Source organism: Eutrigla gurnardus, assembly GCF_963514095.1.
Source record: "Eutrigla gurnardus genome assembly, chromosome: 2".
Taxonomy (NCBI): Eukaryota; Metazoa; Chordata; class Actinopteri; order Perciformes; family Triglidae; genus Eutrigla; species Eutrigla gurnardus.
In genome coordinates this window covers 28,096,485-28,118,789 of record NC_139916.1, presented here as the reverse complement: position 1 = coordinate 28,118,789, position 22,305 = coordinate 28,096,485, and the positions used below count along the sequence as shown (strand labels likewise).

Sequence of the window (22,305 nt, the reverse complement as noted above, 5' to 3'; positions counted from 1 at the left end):
TATGTATTAAAGGATTCTGTACCTGTCTATGACAGAATGGAGGTATTGAATTGTTTTAACAATCATTTTGTATCTTCTGGGTTTCTGTTTGACTCTGTGGGTTCTGTCTCTGTGAAACCCAGCACTGATTTCCCAATGTACAAGGGACAGCTTTTCAACTTTGTACCTTTCTCTGTTCAGGAAGTTCGTAAAGCCCTTACAGTCTTGGATCCTAAAAAATCTTCTGGACCCGATTTAATCGATCCTTACTTTTTGAAATTGGCGGCTGATTTTATAGCAGAACCTCTTGCACATCTTTTTAATCTTACAGTAGAAACAAATGAAATTCCCTCTGTATGGAAATCAGCTTTTGTTCTCCCTTTATTAAAAGGAGGTGATCCAGTGATTTTAACTAATTACAGACCAATATCTAACTTATCAGTGTTGGCCAAAATTCTTGAAGCTCTTGTGAGTGAGCAAGTAAAGGCGTTTTTACAATCCAATAGTATTTTATCTAAATATCAGTCGGGTTTTAGGAAAAAGCACAGCACCATCACAGCTGCAATGAAGGTGGTAAATGACCTTTCTGTTGCACTTGATAAGAAACAACATTGTGCATCACTTTTTATCGATTTGTCGAAAGCGTTTGACACTGTTGACCACTGTATTTTAAAACTTAGACTCCTTCAATCAGGACTCTCGGAGAGAGCAGTTGCTTGGTTCACCAACTACCTTAGTAACAGGACTCAGTGCATTAAATACGATGGTATGTGTTCTGACATTGTTACTGTCCACAAGGGGGTGCCACAGGGTTCTGTACTAGGTCCCCTCTTATTCATTATTTATATTAATGAGCTGGGCTCAAACATGACAGATGTCAATTTGCACTTTTATGCTGACGACACAATCATTTACTGCTGTGGATCAACTCTTGTTCAGGCCATTGAATCCCTGCAGAAAGCCTTTGTAGCTGTTCAGCACTCATTACTTAAACTGAAACTTGTTCTTAATACAGACAAGACTAAGCTTATGTTGTTTTCTAAATCCAGGAAGAGGACACAAATTGTCCCCCCAGTGACCACTCTTCAGGGATATGAAATAGAGGTGGTTCAGGAGTATAAATACCTGGGTGTACTAATTGACGACTCCCTCACTTTCAAGCCGCATGTGGTGAATCTTGTAAAGAAGCTGAAGACAAAACTGGGCTTTTATTTTAGAAATAAGCTTTGTTTTTCGTTTGATGTAAAAAAACGACTAGTAGCTGCGACTTTTTTACCCTTGTTAGATTATGGAGATCTTTTATACATGAACGCTCCAGCTCAATGTCTTAATATGATTGATACTGTTTACCATGCTTCTCTCAGGTTCATCACAAATTGCAAATCATTGACACACCATTGTGAGTTATACGCTCGGGTTGGATGGACTGCTCTGGCCACCCGAAGGCTTAGTCATTGGTTTATTTTTATATATAAGGCAATACTTGGCCTACTGCCTTCTTACATTTGTGCTTTAATTGCATTGAGAAGTACTGGTCCTTACTCTTCCCGGTCAAATAATTGCCTGTTGCTTTCTGTACCCTTTGCACGTACCGAAATGGGAAAAAAGGCTTTTGTCTATGCTGCACCGTCTGCATGGAATATGCTCCAAAATGACTGGAAACTGGCAGAGTTAATTTCATTGAGCTCTTTTAAATGTAAGTTAAAAGGACTTGAAGCTGATTCCAATCGATGTTCTTGTTTTTAATGATCTACTTGTAAAATCAATACCTTTGTTTGTTTGTTTTTTGGTGTTTTAATTGTGTAACTGTGTAATTGTTTTGTATATGCTGCTGCCTATCTTGGCCAGGTCTCCCTTGAAAAAGAGGTTTTTAATCTCAATGGAATTTTCCTGGTTAAATAAAGGTTATAATAATAATAATTAAGGAAGAATTTACTGTACTTTCAGATAAGCGGCGTGATTTTAAATATCAGGCTGTTACGTTAATTATCCGTGTCTTTTCAATGTTTGACATTTCATTTTATGATAAAGCTCCTCTGCTGGAAGTCAAACATCTGTTTCAAGCAGTTATCTTTCTAAATTGGAGGGTGTGTTGTGTTCAGAGCCAGTGGGAGTTCACAGCGTCAGTGGACTTCCACAGGTCTGACACATAGAGCTGAACTGTCCACTTTCCTATTGATTTCCTTATCAGGGGACAGACACAGAGAGGATGCTGGGAATGAGCTCACACACACACACACACACACACACACACACACACACACACACACACAAACACACACTGTGGTGGCACTTCTGGTTCTAATTCTTGGACTACAATCAGTTTTATGATCACCCAGGGAGACTTAGACACACACACACACACACACACACACACACACACACACACACACACACACACACAACCTGCCTGGTGTCTACAGGGTGCTGGCTAACAGTGGCTTTCCTGGCTCTCTGCTACGCCCCACTGAGTCTTATCTCTGACAGACAGAACACACACACACACACACACACACACACACACACACACATCCACACATACATTGAGACCCAAATACAAAACACATACACACAGTATGCAACTTTTCTCGCCCTGTGACACACACGCACACACACACCCACACACACACACACACACACACACACACACACACACACACACACACACACACACACACACACACACACACACACACACACACCTCATTGTGTTTGTCATTTGTATGTTCTTTAGAAACAGATGCAGTAAAAGCTTTAGGACAAGAAGGTCTCAAACAAGGTGTGTATGTCTGTGCGTGTGTGTGTGTGTGTGTGTGGGTGTGTGTGTGTGTGTGTGTGTGTGTGTGCGTGTGTGTGCAAGACATTGTCACCATATTTAATCTATTGGTTTCATACTGAGTGACACAAAATGTAATTTTTTTCATGTCCAACTTTAGTTTTAGCAAAACAAAAGAAAAACGTTTTTCGTGAAAACATAGTTGAGCTTCAAATTCTGCGTAGAGTTCAGGATCAGACAAGGAAACCTCCCGGAGGTCGCTGCCTGCTGTTTGCATGGAAGCTGGTGGAAAGGTGTAACGTGGACCGGAGGGAACCCAGTACATGTTGGAGCTGACAGATTCATTGTGTTTTCACTTTCATTAACATTGTGATATTTTTAATCTCCTGTGCTATTTGCCCTTCTGTCAAATTTGTAATTATTTGAGAATGTCGTTTTGATTAAAGTTATGAAATTTGATAGAGGATCGGGGGAACTTTAGAGAGAAAGAGTTACATATAATTTTCAGCAGACAGCAAAGAATCAAAGGCTGAAAACATTAATCTTCACTCCGAGTTTTTAACAAATAAAAGCTTGTGCCATCAGAATAATTTGAAGAAGTAAAAACGTCAGTCTTTTTCCTTTTCAATGAGCATCATTCTATCGCTATAAATGGCAGGATTTCATTTGTTCAACTCTGCTTTCAAATAAAACTCATACAGAATATTTAATTTCAGTGAGTCAGCTAGGGGGAAATAATCTGTTCAGCTGGCCAACAGTGTCACAGATTAGCATGCCTGCATGAGTACACGCACGCCTGCACACACACACACACACACACACACACACACACACACACACACACACACACACACACACACACACACACACACACACACATATACATGTAGACACACACACACACACACACACACATTCCCTTGGTCACACCTGGCTGAACCACACACTAATTAACCCGGTTTCACTCAGCAGCACACACACACACAGACACCCACACACACACTCACCGATTAATTTGGACACACAATAATGTCACACATGAAGACACACAGATACACACACACACACAGACAAATTAAGCTGTATGCAGATGATCCCATCACACATGAATAAATAGAATGAAAAATACTCTGAAATACACATATCAAAGGCAATAATACACACACACACACACACGCACACACACGAACACACACAGAAGCTCAGGGAGGTGTGAACTATTTATTTATATCCACATAGCGAACATTAATATTAAAGGTGCCGTAGGACACATTCACTAAATCATGGACCAGTGACAGGACTTTGAAAGCCGTTGAGCTCGTTTTGGACATCCACAGTAGTTGAACCCTCTTAGCTCCAGCCTGTGAGTCGTATATAATACAAATTTGACAACAAGTAGTCTGCAGCTGTACGTTCCTCTAGGAGAGGTTGGTATTAATGATTTGGTCAGAAAGGCTTCATCTGGGAGTCAAAGGTTCAGGACACCCTTCTTTATTGACCACTACAACATCTGGTTTACTGGTAGACAGATGTGGAAAAGAACCTGTGTAACGTTATAGAGGCTAAGCCCCGCCCCTTTGTGTGTCCCGACCTTATTTCAGAATCAATATGTACGGTAGTCCACAGAGAAAGACAAATCATTATTGATCCCATTTGAATTCTACCATGCATTATATGATGTTTTTGAAAGTTTTGAACTATACTCCTGTGAAAATACATAATTAGAAAGACTTTCCACCAACAGGGAGGTAAGTGACGTCTCAAGCTAACGGCAGTGTTGGTGACGTACGTTGTGACCAAAGATGGAGTTCACTGAGCAGTTTGGCACTAAACTAAATGATACAACGCCAAACTGAGACTTTCTGGACTTTAACATGTGTATTTGTAATTGACAAACTTGACAAAATATATGTAATCATCGTTGACTGCCATAAATATTTATCCTGAAATAAGGTATGATGGGGGACACAGGGAGGGGCAGAGCTTAACCTCTCTATTGACATGAGACACGGAGGATTTGAAACAGGGTGGAACATGTCCTTTACTATAAAGTCCACACAGACAGACAGAGGACACATTCACTCCACGAGAAGCGTTCAGCAGAGAACGCAACACACACACACACACACACACACACACACAGAGACACGTTTGGAGGTTCTCACGAGTCCAATCTGTGTGTTCTGCTAACAGATGGTAATGACAGCTTCAGTCCCTGGACGATCATCTAATCAAAACAACACACACTCCACTCTCCCTCAAGATTAAAACATCCTTCACACCAAATGAGGTTAACAGCATAATTCATACCAGATATGCATTGAGAACATAATTTATACCGGAGCACCTCGACTTCTAAATGTATTTCAGTAATGCAATTTAAATTCCATTAAAAAGGAAACCATTCAATCACCATCGCAGCCCATGAAGATATGTTTGTGTTTAATAGAAATAAAAAAAAACTTTTCCGAAAGCTTGTTATTGTTAAAAAGGACATTCATTCACAGCCACGAAGCTGGATGTGAACTGCAACACATTCCTCTGTGTTTCCACCTCTCTTCACTCCCCAAAGGTGTACGTTTGGGTCGGGTTGCAACACTGAACGTTTCCAAAAGACAAGCTGGGAGAATGTCAAGCAACCAAGCATAAAGTCAGCATTCCAGTGACTGAGCAGCAGGCTGTCCGAGTGCTGGTCAAGGACACAAAAACACGATACAAAGTTCTTGAGAGGTGCATTTCCTGCTTGTTAGCGTATGTGTTGAAGGACACAACACACAGGGGAACAAATCCAAACATTTGCACGACAGGAGATCACCTGAACAAGCAGGACTGAGTGGGAAGTTTACCTTCTTAACAAACTCAAAGAATGGACATACTATTTTCTGTCCGATCTGAGAAAAAAAAGTAATGACTGTTATCCAATGAGTATGTGAGGGGGATACCGTTGACTTTTAGTTGACTAATATTGGTCTTGTACAGTAGAGTGATCAGGCCTCCGGTTCTGAAAAGTGAAGCCAATGCCGATGTGCTTTAAACTTGTATCCTCTCTGCTGGCCATTAGGGGGCGACTCCTCTCCGATTGTATAGAAGTCTATGAGAAAATTACTACTTCTCTCTTGATTGATTAAATCAGTGAATATGCCTTTATGGTCCATACTTTCAAGTCTTCTTCAATCCAGCATGATGTTCATTTATTAAATTATGGCCCATTTAGAGTCAAACAGACCAGAAAGCAGGGGCTACCTTGTCATTGACAGGTCGCTACCAACACAGTTAGCTACTAAGACGACTTTTACAGTTAGCTGTAGAGTCGACCTTGAATCATGAAGCTAACTTTGTTAAGAGTTTCACACCAGAATCCAGATGGATCCAGATCTGGTCACTTCCTTCACTATTTGCAAAAGTTCCAAGATGGTGACGGCCAAGATGCCAAACTCGAGGATTCCAAACCGGAGTCCATAAAACCAATGGGTGATGTCATGATGACTACATCCACTTCTTATTCACAGCATTAGAGTGACAAAAGCTAGAGCGTCTTTTTTGAGAGGAAGACCCCGAACATTGCACTGTTTGGAGGGTTGTTCTACTACAGGAGATTGTTGACATCTATCGTAGCAGTTATAAGTGATGCTCAATCCGTGGTGCTATCAGCGGCTGCGATCCATTCTGTATGAACTCTCCCCTGAGCGTGCAGCAGAAAGAGACAGGTGAAGGGATGTAATTATGTCTGACAACAACACATCGCTGCGATGCTATAATTCTATCAAACAACATTATTCAACCTCCACAGAACATCAATATCCTTCTCAGCAGGACGGCGCTGTGTTTCCTGGTTTTTACATGAACCATAAACCACAGAGATGGCTTCATATTTGTTGAGAGAGCCTAGTAGATAACATTGGAGGGTTTTAGTGCCATCCAGCTGGGGATTTGTCAGACAGACGAGGGGGGAAAAGAAGAGCAATGAACATGAAAGAAAGAAAGGACAGACCAATATTAGTATTGATTATTATTGATTCACATGAATGCATATTTTAACAACTTAGACCCAATTTCTCCCATTAATGTTTGCCTCATTTCCACGTCAGATAAACATGTTTCATCCCGCACTGTGTTTTCATTGCAAGCCCATTACATCACATAGAGAATTGATTACTTGTGTAACATGTTATACATATTTCTGTGTTTTGGCATCTCTGAGAAAGACTTGCATGGAATTTAAAATAGAGTTCTGTGGGTTTGAAGACATGGAAACTAAAATACTGCTCCGGCCAACGCGTTGTTGGGGCGGCGTGAGAGGTAAAAGATAGATATCGTAACTGCTCCTCGTTTTAGATTAAAAGAAATGTTTTTAATACGTTTTGAATGAACACCCATGTTGTTGTCATGTATCTCAAAGCTTGAGAGAAAGGGAGGGAACGGGAGACAGAAGTAGGAAGAAAATGAGCTGGAAGACTGACAGAGACAGACAGAAATGGAGTGAAAGGAGGCTCATTGGGAGTCCTAGTCAGTGCTCTGAAGTCTGTTCAGTATTCTGTCCTCAGCATTCTCACAGCACTAATGAGCAACACACAATCACACAACCAAAACCCAGGCTTGTTTCTCCACATTAAAGAAGTTGTCCCACTTTGCTGCGTCTCCACTGATCAGATTTGTTTCATTTCAATCCATCACAAACACTCCGGTTCTGAGGAGCTGCTAGTTCGACTCCTCAGGGGCCAATCGCAGACTCGTTGCCACAAACACGTCGCCAGCAAAACCATTGTTTTCCTCCGTTACGCCGCAAATGGCATTTGCCTTCCTCTTTGGCATGTGTCACATTTTCTATCATTATCATCAGTTTTTGTAGATAATCTGTTTCACCCTGTAGTGAGACAGGGATCAGCTTCTGTCCAGGGACCTCAGGTCGGGCTTACCTGGTGATGTCAGAGGCATAACATATGCAAAGAGGGATTTAATGATAGACAAGAGCAATCTTGATGGTTCCGGTATACCACAGGGATACATTTTGGGCCCCTGTGCTGCTGAAGAAGAAGACTGACCTTTGACGATGAGGTCGGCGTAGTTGGACACGCCCGAGCCGCCGTCTGACCGGATGACGCAGCGGTAGCGACTGGTGCTGCGCTGCGATGTGTCGCCGACGCTGACGGTTGCAGAGAAACGTCGGTGGTTCACCACCCTGGTCACCATCAGTGCCGTGTCTCTGCCGTTCCACTGCTGCACAACCAGAAACACACCAACTGTCAGTTATCGGCTAAAGCCTTGTAGCCTGTCTTCAAACACATATGATCTATGGATGTAGACGGATTAGGAATCCATAACAGCACTTAAAGGTTTTGAAGCCTGAAATTTGGTTATCTGACATTTACTGAAGGCAGAATGTGATGATTTGTGAAAAGGGTGTGAAAAGTGGGATTTGCTGCTTACACCTTTTTCAGCCCGACATCATGAGAGACACAGTAGATGTTTCATGAAAATTGCATTAAAGACGTAATTAAATTAAAATAATTTGAATTAAACATCAATTGAAATTTAAAAAGAATTCAAGTTCATTCAACAACAACAACAATTTCATAGAAACATTGAGGCTCATTTAATGGGCATAATGGATGGACTACAGATCAACACATAAACATAAGATACTATAAACATTAAACCTAAGTGTGCAGATTTGCTGCTGTTTTCAATTAAATGAGATAATGTGATTACATAGCCATTTACACTTTAGTCATGTGTGGGTTATGGAAGAAGCTAAAGGGAAACATGAAAAACAAACAAAACAGTTATACATGTATACACAAATGTATAGATTCATCGATATCTGAGGTTATTATAGGGTATGACTTTCGACACAAACATGTTAATAACGAGTGACAAAATGTAAAAATGTTTCCTGTTAGTTTGACATGGGACACTTCCTGGGTTCCAAGTCCTGTGCTTGTTTGGCCCGTCCCCCTCCACTCTGTGTGGAATATCTCTCTCTTAATTCTGCGTCTGTTGCTCTATCCATAATGCAGTGGGTGGCTGCGTCACATACAAATGAGCGGTAAGGTGTAACCTCTGCCATTGGCTGCTCTCTCAGTTTCTAAAGTGTTTAAGTTGCTCGCCAAAACAAATTCTATCGACTTACAGTGATTCCAAAAGGCATGCATCACCAAATAACACAGTAATGACCCCGTATTGATATCGTTGACCTGGCAGGAAACAGGCAGTTGAAACTAAAACCCCTGCCTAGCACATCGTCCCCACATCTCCAGATGCAATCTTCTTCACCGCCGTAGCATTATCTGCCAATCAGAGGAAACACTCTCCCCGTGACAGACCTCCAGTCAGGAGGGTCACTGCTCACCATTGCAAATGTCATTACTGTACACAGCAGCGTCCTCGGCGGCATACGCTCGTGTGCACCCAAAACACGCACGCTTGACAGTGCACATGTAAACTAGAATGAGTCTACAGGCCTGGCTGCACACACACACACACACACACACACACACATGCTTGTGCAGAGATGGAGGCATCGGTGCACAGCGGAACAAGGATTTTTTAATCAATTCTGAAATAGAGCTGGGAACACTGGGGACGTTTGCCACAGTGCACTCTCTTCTTAATCTTTATTTTACTTTATGAATAAAATGGCATAAATAAATCAGAACTAAATCTACAGTATAGAGTTGTCATTTTTTGTCATAAGATTCACCTACTGAAGTCACTGCACTCCCATGTGCCACAGTGCAGCGTAACATTTCACATATTCTTCACCGAACACACACTGAGACACAGAGCAGGTGGACACAGTTCCGTGGCTCCCGGTGACGTCATGCATGCACACAGAGAAGGGGGAACCAACCTGCAGCCAGAGTTTATCGTGCTGAGACCATTTCCCTCCAGCCGTACACTGGAACGTGGCGTTCTGACCCACGTTCACCTCCACGTTCTGCAGACGCAGGAAGTGAGGCGCTTTCCCTGCAACATACACAGGAAACACACGCCGTGAACATGGAGCAAAGCTATCACCAAGGGAGTATTAGAATTATTATTATTATTGTCTCAATTGTAAAGCCATTGCTTTTGTTGAGGACCTTTTACGGAGAATAAAGACTCTGACGCAACAGCAGTAATAGTACAAACTACGACAAATGTGCTACACAGCGCTAACAGTGTTTCCCTGCTAAGCTAACACGATGACGCTGTCGGTCAGGGCGGCGTTATCAGCTGTAACTGCTGTATGAGAGGTGCAGGCCGGTGGCTGTGAGCCAGAGGGACACTCAAAGATCCATTTATGTAAATAAAGCAGGGAGAAGCTCTGATAACAACACACACAGAGGGAGACTTCTCTCTCGGCTCAGGTAGACATTGATCCATGTTATACACTGTTTACTGTAGACTATAATTGTTGATATTATATTAGTATATATAGTAGATAGTATATTAATGATCTGAAGGTCAATTTCTCAAGATGTTTTTAGTTGTCTCATTCTGATTTTTTTTTAAATTAAAATCAAAAATCTTTATTTTTTGTTTTATGTTTATTTTTTCTAAATTCCTTCCGTCTTGAATCTTTCCGAACTAATAAAAGTTTTGGTGAGCGATGCCATCTTCTTATTAAGTCGTGGTAGATCCACCGTGGATTATAACAGCAGATGCTGCCGGTATATGAGAACCAACACAATACCCAATAGTAAGCCAGCTCAAACAGCTTAATGTTGCAGTCTGGAGCGAGGCGGAGACATCCATGGACGGCTATGAGACAGATGAGCAGGCAGACAATGAGACAGACCGCCAGACACTGTGTGACTTTGGCCTGGCATTGAGAGCTGCCAGCGACTGGTTAATTTCATTCCGACTGTCTGCAGACGGAGATAAGCCCAACGGAGAATGCATCGATCATGTACCAACGACGCTCATGGTCAGGAGAACTAGACGGAAAATTTAGGGGTTTTTATTTACATTTTGCTTTCTCCTCCCTCTCCTTCGGTTGTGTCACATTTACTTTCCATTTTGTTTTCCGTCGAATACCTCCATTCTCTTCTTGTCGTTCAATCTTGAACGCCAGTGGACATTTTGCTTTGCGTTTGTTGTGAACACAGTTATAGTGATATAGTATATTCGTCCCCACTGCGGGACAAATAAAGGACTATCTTATCGTATCTTATTGTACTGTATTTAAAACTAATACTTTGATATGCTACATTAAGAATTTGGGAGGGTGATAGTGAGTATTCAGAGAGGTAAGTAGGCCACAGAGTGAAGAAGACTTTTTTTTATTTTCAGTCTGCAGGACTCACAATCTTCACACAGCTATGAGACAGATGCGGGGTTAACCATTATGACACTTACGGCAGGGGTGAGCCAGGACTCTGATGTCATCGATGGCGATGAAACCTGGATGTCCTTGAACTGAAACCGCTTCGAATATCACCTGAGAGGGGAAGGAAGGAAGGAAGGAAGGAAGGAAGGAAGGAAGGAAGGAAGGAAGGAAGGAAGGAAGGAAACAGAAAGAAGATTGAGTTTTCTCTATTGTAATGCAACTAAACTGAAAAAAAATATGCCTTTCTCTCGTAACATTTTGACGCCCCTGTGAAGCTCATATGGAAACCCCAAGGGAATTTTCCAGTGAAAGTCAGCAACTCTTCCTCTCTTCACTGCATCCGTCTGTCTCCATCCTTATGCCAACCACAGATGCCTCCTCCCTCTCGTCTTGTCCTTCTTCATCTCTGCCTCTCTTTTCTGTTTCAGTCAGGCCTCCTGCTCTTCTTCTTCTTTTCTATTTCCTCTCCTCTTCTGCCATCTGAATCCCTCTCTTCCTCTCTATGTATAGACAGGCTAAGTTCCTGTGTCCCCAATTGGACTTTACTTAGGAATATACAATTATATTTCAATAGAGAAACACATTATGTGTAATTCATGGTACAATTCAAATAGGATCAATGGTAATTTGTCTCTCTCTGTTGACAGCCGTACATATTTATCCTAAAATACGCTCCCATGGTGGACACAGGAAGGGGCGGAGCTTTGCCTCTCTATTATTTCTCTCTATCAGCTCTTTTATTTCTCTTTTTCTCTCCCGTCGCATTTTTTTTTTCTGTTTCGACATTTCTTTGCTCACAGACGTACCACACACTCTCAGGGTGACAGGAAGTCAGCAGGGCTGTCAGCGGGCCATGCACTTGTTACCCCAAAATACACACCCGCACACAGACACACACACACATGCACACTGCTGTACTTGTCAGGATCCTCAGCAGTATAGGCTGGGATGCAGTTTGAATATTAAAGACTTCTGGGAAGACTTCAATCTCTTCCTTTCCTTCACAATATAAATTCTCTGGCACACTCGAGACGTCAGACACGCTGCTAGTTTCTTTTATTTTTTTCTGACAATGCTTTTTTGTGTTGAAAGTTTTGTGTGCATGTTTCATCGTAGCGTTCTATCTTCTCTCCTTTGAACTCCCTAATAAAGAACAAAATCTGATAAAAAAAGATAAACCGAGCGTTCTGGCTGCCTGACTCACTGTCCTCCATGTTTTCTCATCAAAACACTTCATAGTTTTGGCAATGATTCGTCCAGTGAGTAAAAAAACCCCACAAAAAACATCTTGTACTTCAGACTGTGTTTACGTGGCCACAGAGCAGAAATGTAACAAATGAATGAAAACATGCAATGAAACTAGGAATCAAAGAGTCACAAAATACAAATCTATTGTTCATGTTCAGGAATCAATTCAAATCCAGATTTCTTGTCTCTCAGCACTACAACAATGTCAAAGTAAAGTTTATTAGAATCCATTTTAATGGTGGGCACATGTTTAATCAATGGTTTTGTTGTCTAAACCTAACGTTGGTTTTGTTGCTTAAACCTAACGTTGGTTTTGTTGTCTAAACCTAACCTTGGTTTTGTTGTCTAAACCTAACCTTGGTTTTGTTGTCTAAACCTAACCTTGGTTTTGTTGCTTAAACCTAACGTTGGTTTTGTTGTCTAAACCTAACCTTGGTTTTGTTGTCTAAACCTAACCTTGGTTTTGTTGCTAAATGTCGTAACGAAAATCAATTTCCATGTCCATGAATCCCTAGATGTGACTTTCATGTGAATTGCTGTGTTGAAATGATGCCTGTTCAAAAGAGAGCAAAAGTTTAACCAGAAAGTTAAACTTCACCTCCCAGTGCTCTGGACTGTTACATGACAATGTTTTGTCCTTTTGGAAAAATAAAATGTCATCTCTCCACGGGAAGTAACTTCTAATTAGGGAAAGACACACACACACACACACACGCGCTTTTGTCACTTTGGTTTCCTTTGTGCTTCAGATGTGTGCGTGTGTGTGTGTCCTGCAACACAAGGGTGCCTTCAGCATAGTTCAGTCATGAGGTAAAACACAGTCTACCTCAATAAAACAACACAGCAGGGTGTTTCCCTGAACCTTAAACACACGCGTCATTAAATAGCAGCACTTTTGTGTTTCATTATTAACTGAATACACAAATGGACAGCACCTTTTGGTCGTCTTTCTACCTGTTAATGAAACTCTGGTGTCATATGTCTGATCAGGTTATACTGAACCTAACTGACGTCTGACTGCCTTTATTAAGTCCTGACTGTTAACATGAATGATTTGGGAAATATTTTAGTTGAATATGTATATGTAATAATAATAGTAATATATGCTTCAACACTACACTTAGGTTTAGACAACCTCAAACCACATGGTTTGGATTAAAATGACTATGAAATGTTAAAATGATTTAGCTCAATATACATTTCTTTGGGTTCGTTCTTTGGGTTTGTGTTCATCACCAACACCTTTTTCTGCGGAGACACATCAAACAGAAATGTAAATGGTGTGGCAGAGAGAAAATCATTTGATTGGTAAAATGAAAACCAGCATCGCTGCCCATAAAGTAAAGTACATAATTCATTTGATTTTGAATCAAATTGGAATGTCAAACAGCCTCAGGCAGGACAGTTATAAATTAAAATACAGACGTATTAAATATCTGGCTGACACATGACATTAGAGAGTGTAATTATAGATCTCAATCACATTGACAGAGGAGATTCTTTGGTGACTCATTATCTTTGGCTGCATAATTAGAAGATGTTACTAATGGATCTTCATCCAGAAAGGTAAACCATGTGTGTGTGTGTGTGTGTGTGTGTGTGTGTGTGTGTGTGTGTGTGTGTGTGTGTGTGTGTGTGTGTGTGTGTGTGTGTTACCTGGTAGGAGTTAGGCCAGAAAGTAGAGATGGCGAGCTCAGCCTTCACCCATCCTTCAGTGACCGTATCGGAGGCATTCCATACGGGGTTTCCCTGAGCGCCTCCGTTCACCTGAAGCCACACAGGAAACAGCAAACAGACATTTTCAAGTGGAACAGAAAAACATCTGCAGGTTTCACCAACTCAAACAAGAGAAATCTGCCATGCAACTAAAGTAAAGGAAAGTAAGGGCTCAGCCCAGTCATGCTGTTTGTTAAAGGCCTCAACTGCCAGAGGACTCCTCTACATCTGGATCATCCAGATTCTTCTTCCCAGGAGTCTTTGTGCTTGTCTTTGTGTCATTGTTCCATCATGTTCTAGTATTTTTGTTCTGCCAGTACTGTTATTGCTGCTATTACATGGATCATTTATGTCTTATGGATCGACTGTTATCATGTGTGTTGTTTATTCTTAATACACGTCCATCCATCCTAGTAGAGGCGCCCCTCCTCAGTGTCTCTCCCTGAGGTTTCTTCTTTTTTTTTCCCTGTTAAAAGGAGTTTTTGGAGAGGTTTCCTGTTATATGGTGAACGGATTAAAAGTTTAGATGCAAGTGCTAACTGCTAAAGGCTAACAGCCTTCCCAGTGATTATTTAAGTTATTCACTTAAAAAGTGTTCACTGTATTTATTCACGGAATTATCCTGATAATTGTCTGAATATACTTAAAACTCTTAAAAAGACACTAACACATACTGACATCGCTTTATATTTAGTTTAGACATATTTTATCAAAGATAAGACACGTTTTTATCACCATCGCTGTTTGTTTGTTTGTTTACCTGTTTATTCTGTTCAGTCTATCACACACACACACACACACACACACACACACCTTGATGTAGACATTGAGCGTCCCTGGGCTGGCTCCGTCCCGGCTGGACAGCGAGTACAGGAAGTCGATGCAGTGGGTGTCGTTCTCCTTCAGGGTGGGCATGTAGAGGTGAGCCTTCTGACCCGACGCCCGGCCCGACGCGTTTACCACCATGAACGAACCTGCACACACCGACAGGAGGGAGCGTTAGGACAACACAGAGGACGGCTTCCGTTAAACACAGACAGGGACTCCATCCAGCATGTGGGTTCTAGTGGTTTCAAAAACTTTATCATTCTTAGTTTTTCATTTCTATTGCAGAATGGATTATGGGATTGCAAGAATGGTTTGAAATAAAAATGAAAAAGAAAAATTTGCCAATAATGATTTAATCAATTTTTTTTTCTTTTGTTTGGCGTGAATGTTATGTAATCCTTGGATAAATTCCATCCATTTACAAGCTAGTGTTTGACTTCTTCTCTTCATTTCGTGAACTTGGTCAGGTTCAAAACTGATTCGACCTATTCTGTTTCTCTATTGTTCCTTTTGCAGTGCATATCACACTTATGGCTGTTTCTTTCTCCTCAGTGGCAGAATGACTCCGTTTTCTGGTGTGCGACAGAAACGGTTGGCCGTGACTGTTTTTTTTTGCCATTCGGCTGATACTTGATGCATCCAAAGAGCAAAAACAAGTCAAGCTCTTTAATTTACCGGCGCCGTATATCAGCGCGTTAATGTATCCACACCCCGAGGGATCTGAACCACGACAGGAAACACATTTCCTCCGTCGACTGCTGCTTTAAGTGTGTTTTAGTCTCTGCTTTATGGCACAGGATGGAGCTTTTATGAGTCGGTTGGCTCCATTTGGCTGCCTGCCATCAGCCAGACTGAGAGTTAGAAGGGACTGAGAGACTATTTGACAGCGGAGATACTGAATCAAGCACCGTTCTAACGGTGTCTGTTGGTCTTCTGTTGAGGTGTGAAAGTGTCCTGAATTAATGCAGAGTGGAAGAAAGAGACGGCAGCTTAACAACATATTCTCTGTAGATGCTGGAACTGTTTCTCTTCATGTACACTCTGCTAGAGGACATTGGTCAAGCCAGTTATATTAAGTGGATTTCATACAGAATAACAAAAACACAATTAAATCCATTTGTTGCATTTTGTTGATTCAATTGCTGATGCATTTAAGCAGAAACTGTTGTCTGGACGACGTCATGGCATTTTGATTCAAAGGGCAGTGCAGTGACTTTTGAGCAGGAAACTTGGAGCCACAAATATACAGACGATTGTACTCATGAAGACATGTATTGACATTTATTCCTAGGAGGCTTATTGCAACCTGAGCATGACCCTAATTCTAACATTGAACATGGTGTAAATACATGTGTTACCTTGTGGGAACAGCATCATGTCCTCAGGTTGGATCAGTGTGTTTGGTATAGTGTCTGCACTGTAGCTGAGTGAATGCTAATAATGTACATCTCATTAACAGCACTGCAGTCGAAAGTCGAGAGCTATATAAGAGCGACTACATCATCAAGTTAACATCACGTCAGTTCTTAGTAACGTGAAACGTTAGCGTCGATAGTCATGTGACTCATTCGTTAGACAGTGACTCGTTTGCATGCACACTCATATTCCACTGTTATTCTGAATATGACAATAGTCCTAATTTGATATATGTCACGTAAAGATCATATTTGGATATTCTGTATGAGGCCTTATTCTGAATGGATCATTTTCAGATGAAGATATGTGTGATATGTTGATATTATTCAGGTTTTAGGAGCATTCTTTGGACATGCATACATCACATTCACTATATATGTCTAATGTAATATTAGTGGAATATTCATTTTCATGAGCCATGTAAACAGATTAGTAGGAACATTGTCTTTTTATGGATGAAACTGGAATATTTGGTGCATGTTAACGTAGCCAATGAAGTTAATGTCAAACACGCTCTTTGCCTAAATCTAACTGAGTAGTTTTCATGCCTGAAGCGAACTTCCTGTAAAGTTTATTTTGAAATGACACTGTGTGTAACACGTGGATACCGACATGTGATAAAGTGACACTAGAGGGGAACATAGAGCGTCAAAGTCTGAAGCTTTGCAGCACTGACTAAATTGTGTTATTTGGCGCTTTGGAGTGAGAATGTGTTGCTAAATGGAGCTCAGTGCTAAGAGTATCTATATGTGTGTCAAAGTGTATTGATATCACTGTTATTTTACTGTGAGGTTGCCTGGCAGTTGAGGAGTGTCTCATATCACACAGACTTCTCTAAAGTCATACATCTTTGTTTTTCTGGCCTTCGCTGTTCTGTCTGTGATCGCTTCATTTAAAATTCTCTTTTTATATAAAGTTGACTTGAATCAACTCGACACTAAGACGATAAGTGTGATGTTTGTTACCCAGAGACTCTTCTCACCATGACAACTGTCTCCATGGGTGGGAGCAGAAGTGTTACTTACAAACAGAAACAAATAACGTGGTGTATATGAACCTGAACAAGCAAAGCACACAAACCAAGGAGCCGCTTCCATATGAAATATCACACATATCATCTCACTCATTTCACACATTGTTTCCCAGATGTGAGGTCAGAGAGGTGCAGTCTGTCGGCGTGAGAAAAACACACACACACACACACACACACACACACACACACACACACACACACACACACACACACAGAATAACTGGGTCAACTCAAACATCCCGGCACATACTGTCACACGAGAGCAGCTGTTTTCACAAATACTGCTGAGAATTTCACATTTTACTTTTATTTTCCAAAGCCGTATGCATCAAAATGCAGCCGAAGCCTCGACTGTGTCTTTGAGCCACTGAAGTGCCTTTGAGCAGAGCGTTTTACCCCCAGCTGCTGTGGTGGATCTGCACAGCGGCGTTCCTCTGTTTCAGTGTTCAGCGGATGAAGGCTGAAATACAGTTCTTCTCCCACCGTGGGACACGGTTGGATCTGTCGTAACTTGGTCTGAGAGCTGCATCAGGTGAGTTTGCACAAACACACATTCAGTAAGTCTGATATACAGCATACGTTAACCCAAAAAAACAACCAAACTCCCATAAGTATTTGCACACTGTGGTACGTGTGTGTGTTTATCTTCAGACTGCCATGGAGCTTTCAACAGCCTAGCCCTATCCCTCGGTAAGAACACCAGAACTAATATAGCCTGAATGAATCAGGAATATGTCCTCAATCCCAGAGCTTATTTTCATATATCTAGTATAATTACGAAGGCAAGACGCTAAGGAATATGCATCTTTAGTTTACTGTTTTACAAGTTTACTGTTAACTTCAAAACACAAATTATTTCCATAAAGCTATGTGACAAATTACATTAATATCCCTAAAACTTTGAAATAGTAATAAGCACTATGAATATTGATCAATGTTCATATGACTGAAGAGCTCCATGGTATACGGGCATAGAACGAAGAACGCAATTAGGTATTATTAGATTAGATTAGATTTATACCACGCTTTACACACTAAACTTTCAGCAAAAATGTGATCTAACTGCCTGTTTGGGGCTAAAATAAGATCACACTTGGTGAAATACTTCGATAAGAATATAGATTTATGTGTGACAGCAAAATGCTAAATTTGAATGTGACCGTTTCCCATTGCCAACGATTGCTGTGTGTTTGCTGTGCGATGCAAGGTGCATTTAAGAAAGCTGAAGAGTACCAACCATTACCATTACCAATAATATGCTATTTCCTGAAGACATTTAAATAATTGAGGAAAAGTCCTTATGTTGTAAAAATTCATTTGAGTGGTCAAATAACTCAGCTTGGTCAGTCATTTGTTATATTGTGGTGGTTTCAGATGAATGAAGACAAAAATGATTCTTTTTTTCTTGGCTATCAAAAGATTTTTAGGAATCCTATTGTCAAATGGCTTGAAATATTCCACATAATGCTGCCGTAAATGAGGGAAAATAATTCTCCCCCCGGACACCCCTGGGTTTGTTTACGAAGTCTGGCTCCGCCACTCAACATTGTGATGTAGAAAAGATGAAGAGGACAGATTATTGAGGCTGCAGAAGTAAAAGCATTCTGAGCTGCATAGCCTTGAGACTGACTGGTCAAAATATAACTGAAGTATATATTCCTCAGATGAGAGGCAGAAAAGAGAAAAGCTGGTTAACGGTTTCTCATTTCAATACCGGATCAGACAGATCAATAGTAACACAGACTGTTACATTAAGATTCAGCACTGTTCAGCATCTTCATCAGGAATCTAGGTGTGTTTGGTGATCAAAACAAAGGAAAACAAAACTCAATTGAGAATGAGAAGATGATGACTCATCTTCATCTTCATCATTATGATGAAAGCGAAGGGAATCACTGGTCCTGTCCTCTTAGCTTTAAAGTAATCTGATTAGTGACGAATCAATAATGGAAGAGCCATTATGGGAGCAAACATGAATACCAACAACTCATTCATCTGTGTGAGCGTGTGCTCCCTTCCTCCTTTCTGTCTCTGTCTTTATAATTGCCCCCCCCCCCCCCCCCCCCCTCTATCATCTGAGGCTTGTAAACACAGACACCTCTCCATTAGAGAGGAATTTACTTTCAATATGAGCCCAAAGAAAAAGCTTTTAAAGCATCAAAATCGAATTCATTTACCCCTATCACAGCAAATGGAGCAGGTGTGTCTGGATCTGTGTGTGTGTGTGTGTGTGTGTGTGTGCCTGGGGATTTTGCCACTCTTCAGAAACCTCGTAAATAGCTTCCATAATGCTTTTACATTGGTTTACATTGCACTTGGCTGGCTCTCTCCATTTTAACAAAATACAAAGTTTTGATACTTTGCCAACAGCTCGCGGCAAATATGAATTTAAGAGGAAAATAAAGGGAATAAATCACAATGACGAGGCAAATGTTGGCAACTTTGTTTAAAAAAAAAAGAGAACGCGATTAACGCAGGTTCACTTGAGACCAGGACAGCATGTCTAAGCACAAGGTTGTTTTGAAGGGTTTGCACACTAGAAGCAGAAAAACACATCTGCTCAATCCAATCTCTGCAAAAATCCTTTTTATTAACCGTCTTTTAGACCTTATTCAAGGATAGGTAGCAAGTGGATGTAGAGTAGAGGAGGTTCAATATACATCACTTGTTTAATGCAGAACACTTGTCAGTCAGGTGAACCTGTGTGGCTGAACATCAGGGGAATTGTTAAAGACACAGCAGCTGTGTCTCATCTCAGACAAGGCCGTCACATTTCAAAGACTCCTTCAAATGCAGCCCAAAATGTGGTTTTATTTTTCTGATTCAGAGGATCCAACTGATGGATCCTTTACGGCCCAACCATAGACTGTATATAGGAAGCTGAGGTAGTCTTGGTGACGTCACCCATTAGTTTGTAGACTACGGTTTTGAAGCCTCAGCCTTTTGACCATCGTTATCTGTAGTGACCATATTTGGACTGCGGAGGAAGGACGGGTGGATCTGGTGAACACAAGCAGCGCAGCAGCACCCTTACTGGATCTGGATCCACCTGGCTTCTGGTGTGAAGCTAACAACGTTAGCTTGAAAATTGAAGGTCATCTTCGCTAATAGCATTGGTAGTGATCTGTCAATCACAAGGTAGCCCCGCCCTAAAGCATACCCTGCTTTATATCTATTTGACTCTAAATGGACCATATTTTATGAGGAGTCGCTCCCTGATGGCCAGTAGAGAGAAATCGAGTTCAATGCACTACGGTGTTGGCTTCACTTTCCATAGCCAGAGGTTTCTGCCTGTTTATCCCAAGTTTCATTGTGACTATTAAATTTGAATCAACTTGGCGTGTCTCTCAGCCTTAAATATATCATGAAGCACATCCTCCATCAGATTGAAAAAGGAAAAGAATGTCTGGGTCCATTTTAATCAGATAAGATTAAATATCTCTTCTATGCTCTTTCTTGTCAACAGCAGCTCGGAACAGCAGGAACAGCAAACCGTCTGGAGACCAGACCGGCTCATTTAGAGACCGCTCTGTTTGGCCTTCACGGTTTTCAAAAGGACTTCGTAGACCAGGAAAGAATTGAGAGACAACCTGTGTCTTTAATTTGCAGTCCATGATATGCAGGACTACAATTCCCCTGATGTTCAACCACACAGGTTCATCTGATTGACACAAGTGTTCATCAATCAGGTGAACGAGTCTTGAACCTTTTGTACTCCTCCAATCACTTGCAACCTGTCTTGCGGGTCTCTTTAGAAAAGCGTAGATCGAGCGTGTGGATGCTTTTTTTCCATTTTACTTCTGGCTGCTCATCTAGAGCTCCAGCGCCTGAGTTGAGTCTGACACCGGGTGAGCAGTGTTCTCTTCTCTTTATTTAAGAGTTTGCATCAAACGGCACCGTGTGTGTGCTGTATATGCATAAAAACTATCAGATAATCTGCATTTTATCTCCATCGCTATCAGAGGACATCAATTATTCTCAGCACACTGAAGAAGAAGAAAAAAAACACTTTCTATCTACACAAACTTTTTTACAAAACAAGGGCGTTTTGAGGTTCAAACATGAAAGCACTTTGTGCAACAAAGCAGAAAGAAGCGCAGACAAAATCGCGCTTTAATAGATCAATTACATCTCCAGATTTTGTGTTGAAACTCAACGTCGATGCAAGATGTTCACAGAGGACGACGTGCCGAAATGGCTCCCTGGGGTGTCGGCTCAAAGCCTGCTGCTGTTTGGCTGTGTAGCTCTTAAATCTCTCTTTCATTCCCCTTATCGGATGTTTTGTGTCTGTCGTGTTTTGGATTAAGACGTCCTCTGAGCTCTGGGCGAGGATCTCGTGTGGTTCTTTAAGCATCTAAGGGCTCGGTTTACATCTGTAATTTTCGCTGGTGTTTTTTGAAATCCGGCGACGTGATTTGATGGTGTAGTGAGACGTTACATATACCCCACATGTGGCCTGGAAATGTCAATCATTGGCTGGTTTTTCACTACTTTATCTTACTGGTCTGTCAACTTTTGTGAAATACCAACTCTTCTTCAAAAGGCTCAGATATGTCTGAACAGAGACCAGAACTTACACTGTGGTACTGACAAGTATTTATTTAAATGCCCGTCTGCACTATGACACCACAAAGGATTGCATTAACTATAAAGATAATGTCCTTTAATGAGCTGTATTAAAAACTGTATGTTTTAGTCTTGGAGCAGCAGTAAAATATATTTAAAAAACACCTTCAGAGGACAAACGACTCATTCACGATTTTATCCTTTTATCTAAAAGCACTCATAAAGGTCTTGATTTTTCCAACCAGTGAAGGAAGTGACCATATTTGGACTGTGGAGGAGCGACGGGTGGATCTGATAAACACAAGTGGCAGAGTGGCAACCCGAGCAGCATCCTTACTGGATCTGGATCCATCTGGATTCTGGTTTGAAGCTATTAACAAAGTAAGCTTCATAACTCAAGGTCAACTTTACAGCGAATTACATTTGTAGCGT

At 41.2% G+C, this 22,305-nt stretch overlaps 1 protein-coding gene across 1 annotated transcript in view; it reads right to left on the bottom strand.

Annotated features, from left to right (window-relative positions):
- The window catches only part of ptprt (protein tyrosine phosphatase receptor type T), a gene marked incomplete at its 5' end in the record, with an annotated part of 328,852 nt that overhangs the window by 234,421 nt on the left and 72,126 nt on the right, over positions 1-22,305 (bottom strand). Inside the window, 5 exons of the mRNA XM_084025273.1 lie at positions 7,798-7,972; positions 9,606-9,721; positions 11,096-11,177; positions 13,971-14,081; positions 14,844-15,004. Of these exons, the coding sequence (XP_083881399.1) occupies positions 7,798-7,972; positions 9,606-9,721; positions 11,096-11,177; positions 13,971-14,081; positions 14,844-15,004 (645 nt within the window). The remainder of the gene's footprint in view (positions 1-7,797; positions 7,973-9,605; positions 9,722-11,095; positions 11,178-13,970; positions 14,082-14,843; positions 15,005-22,305) is intronic.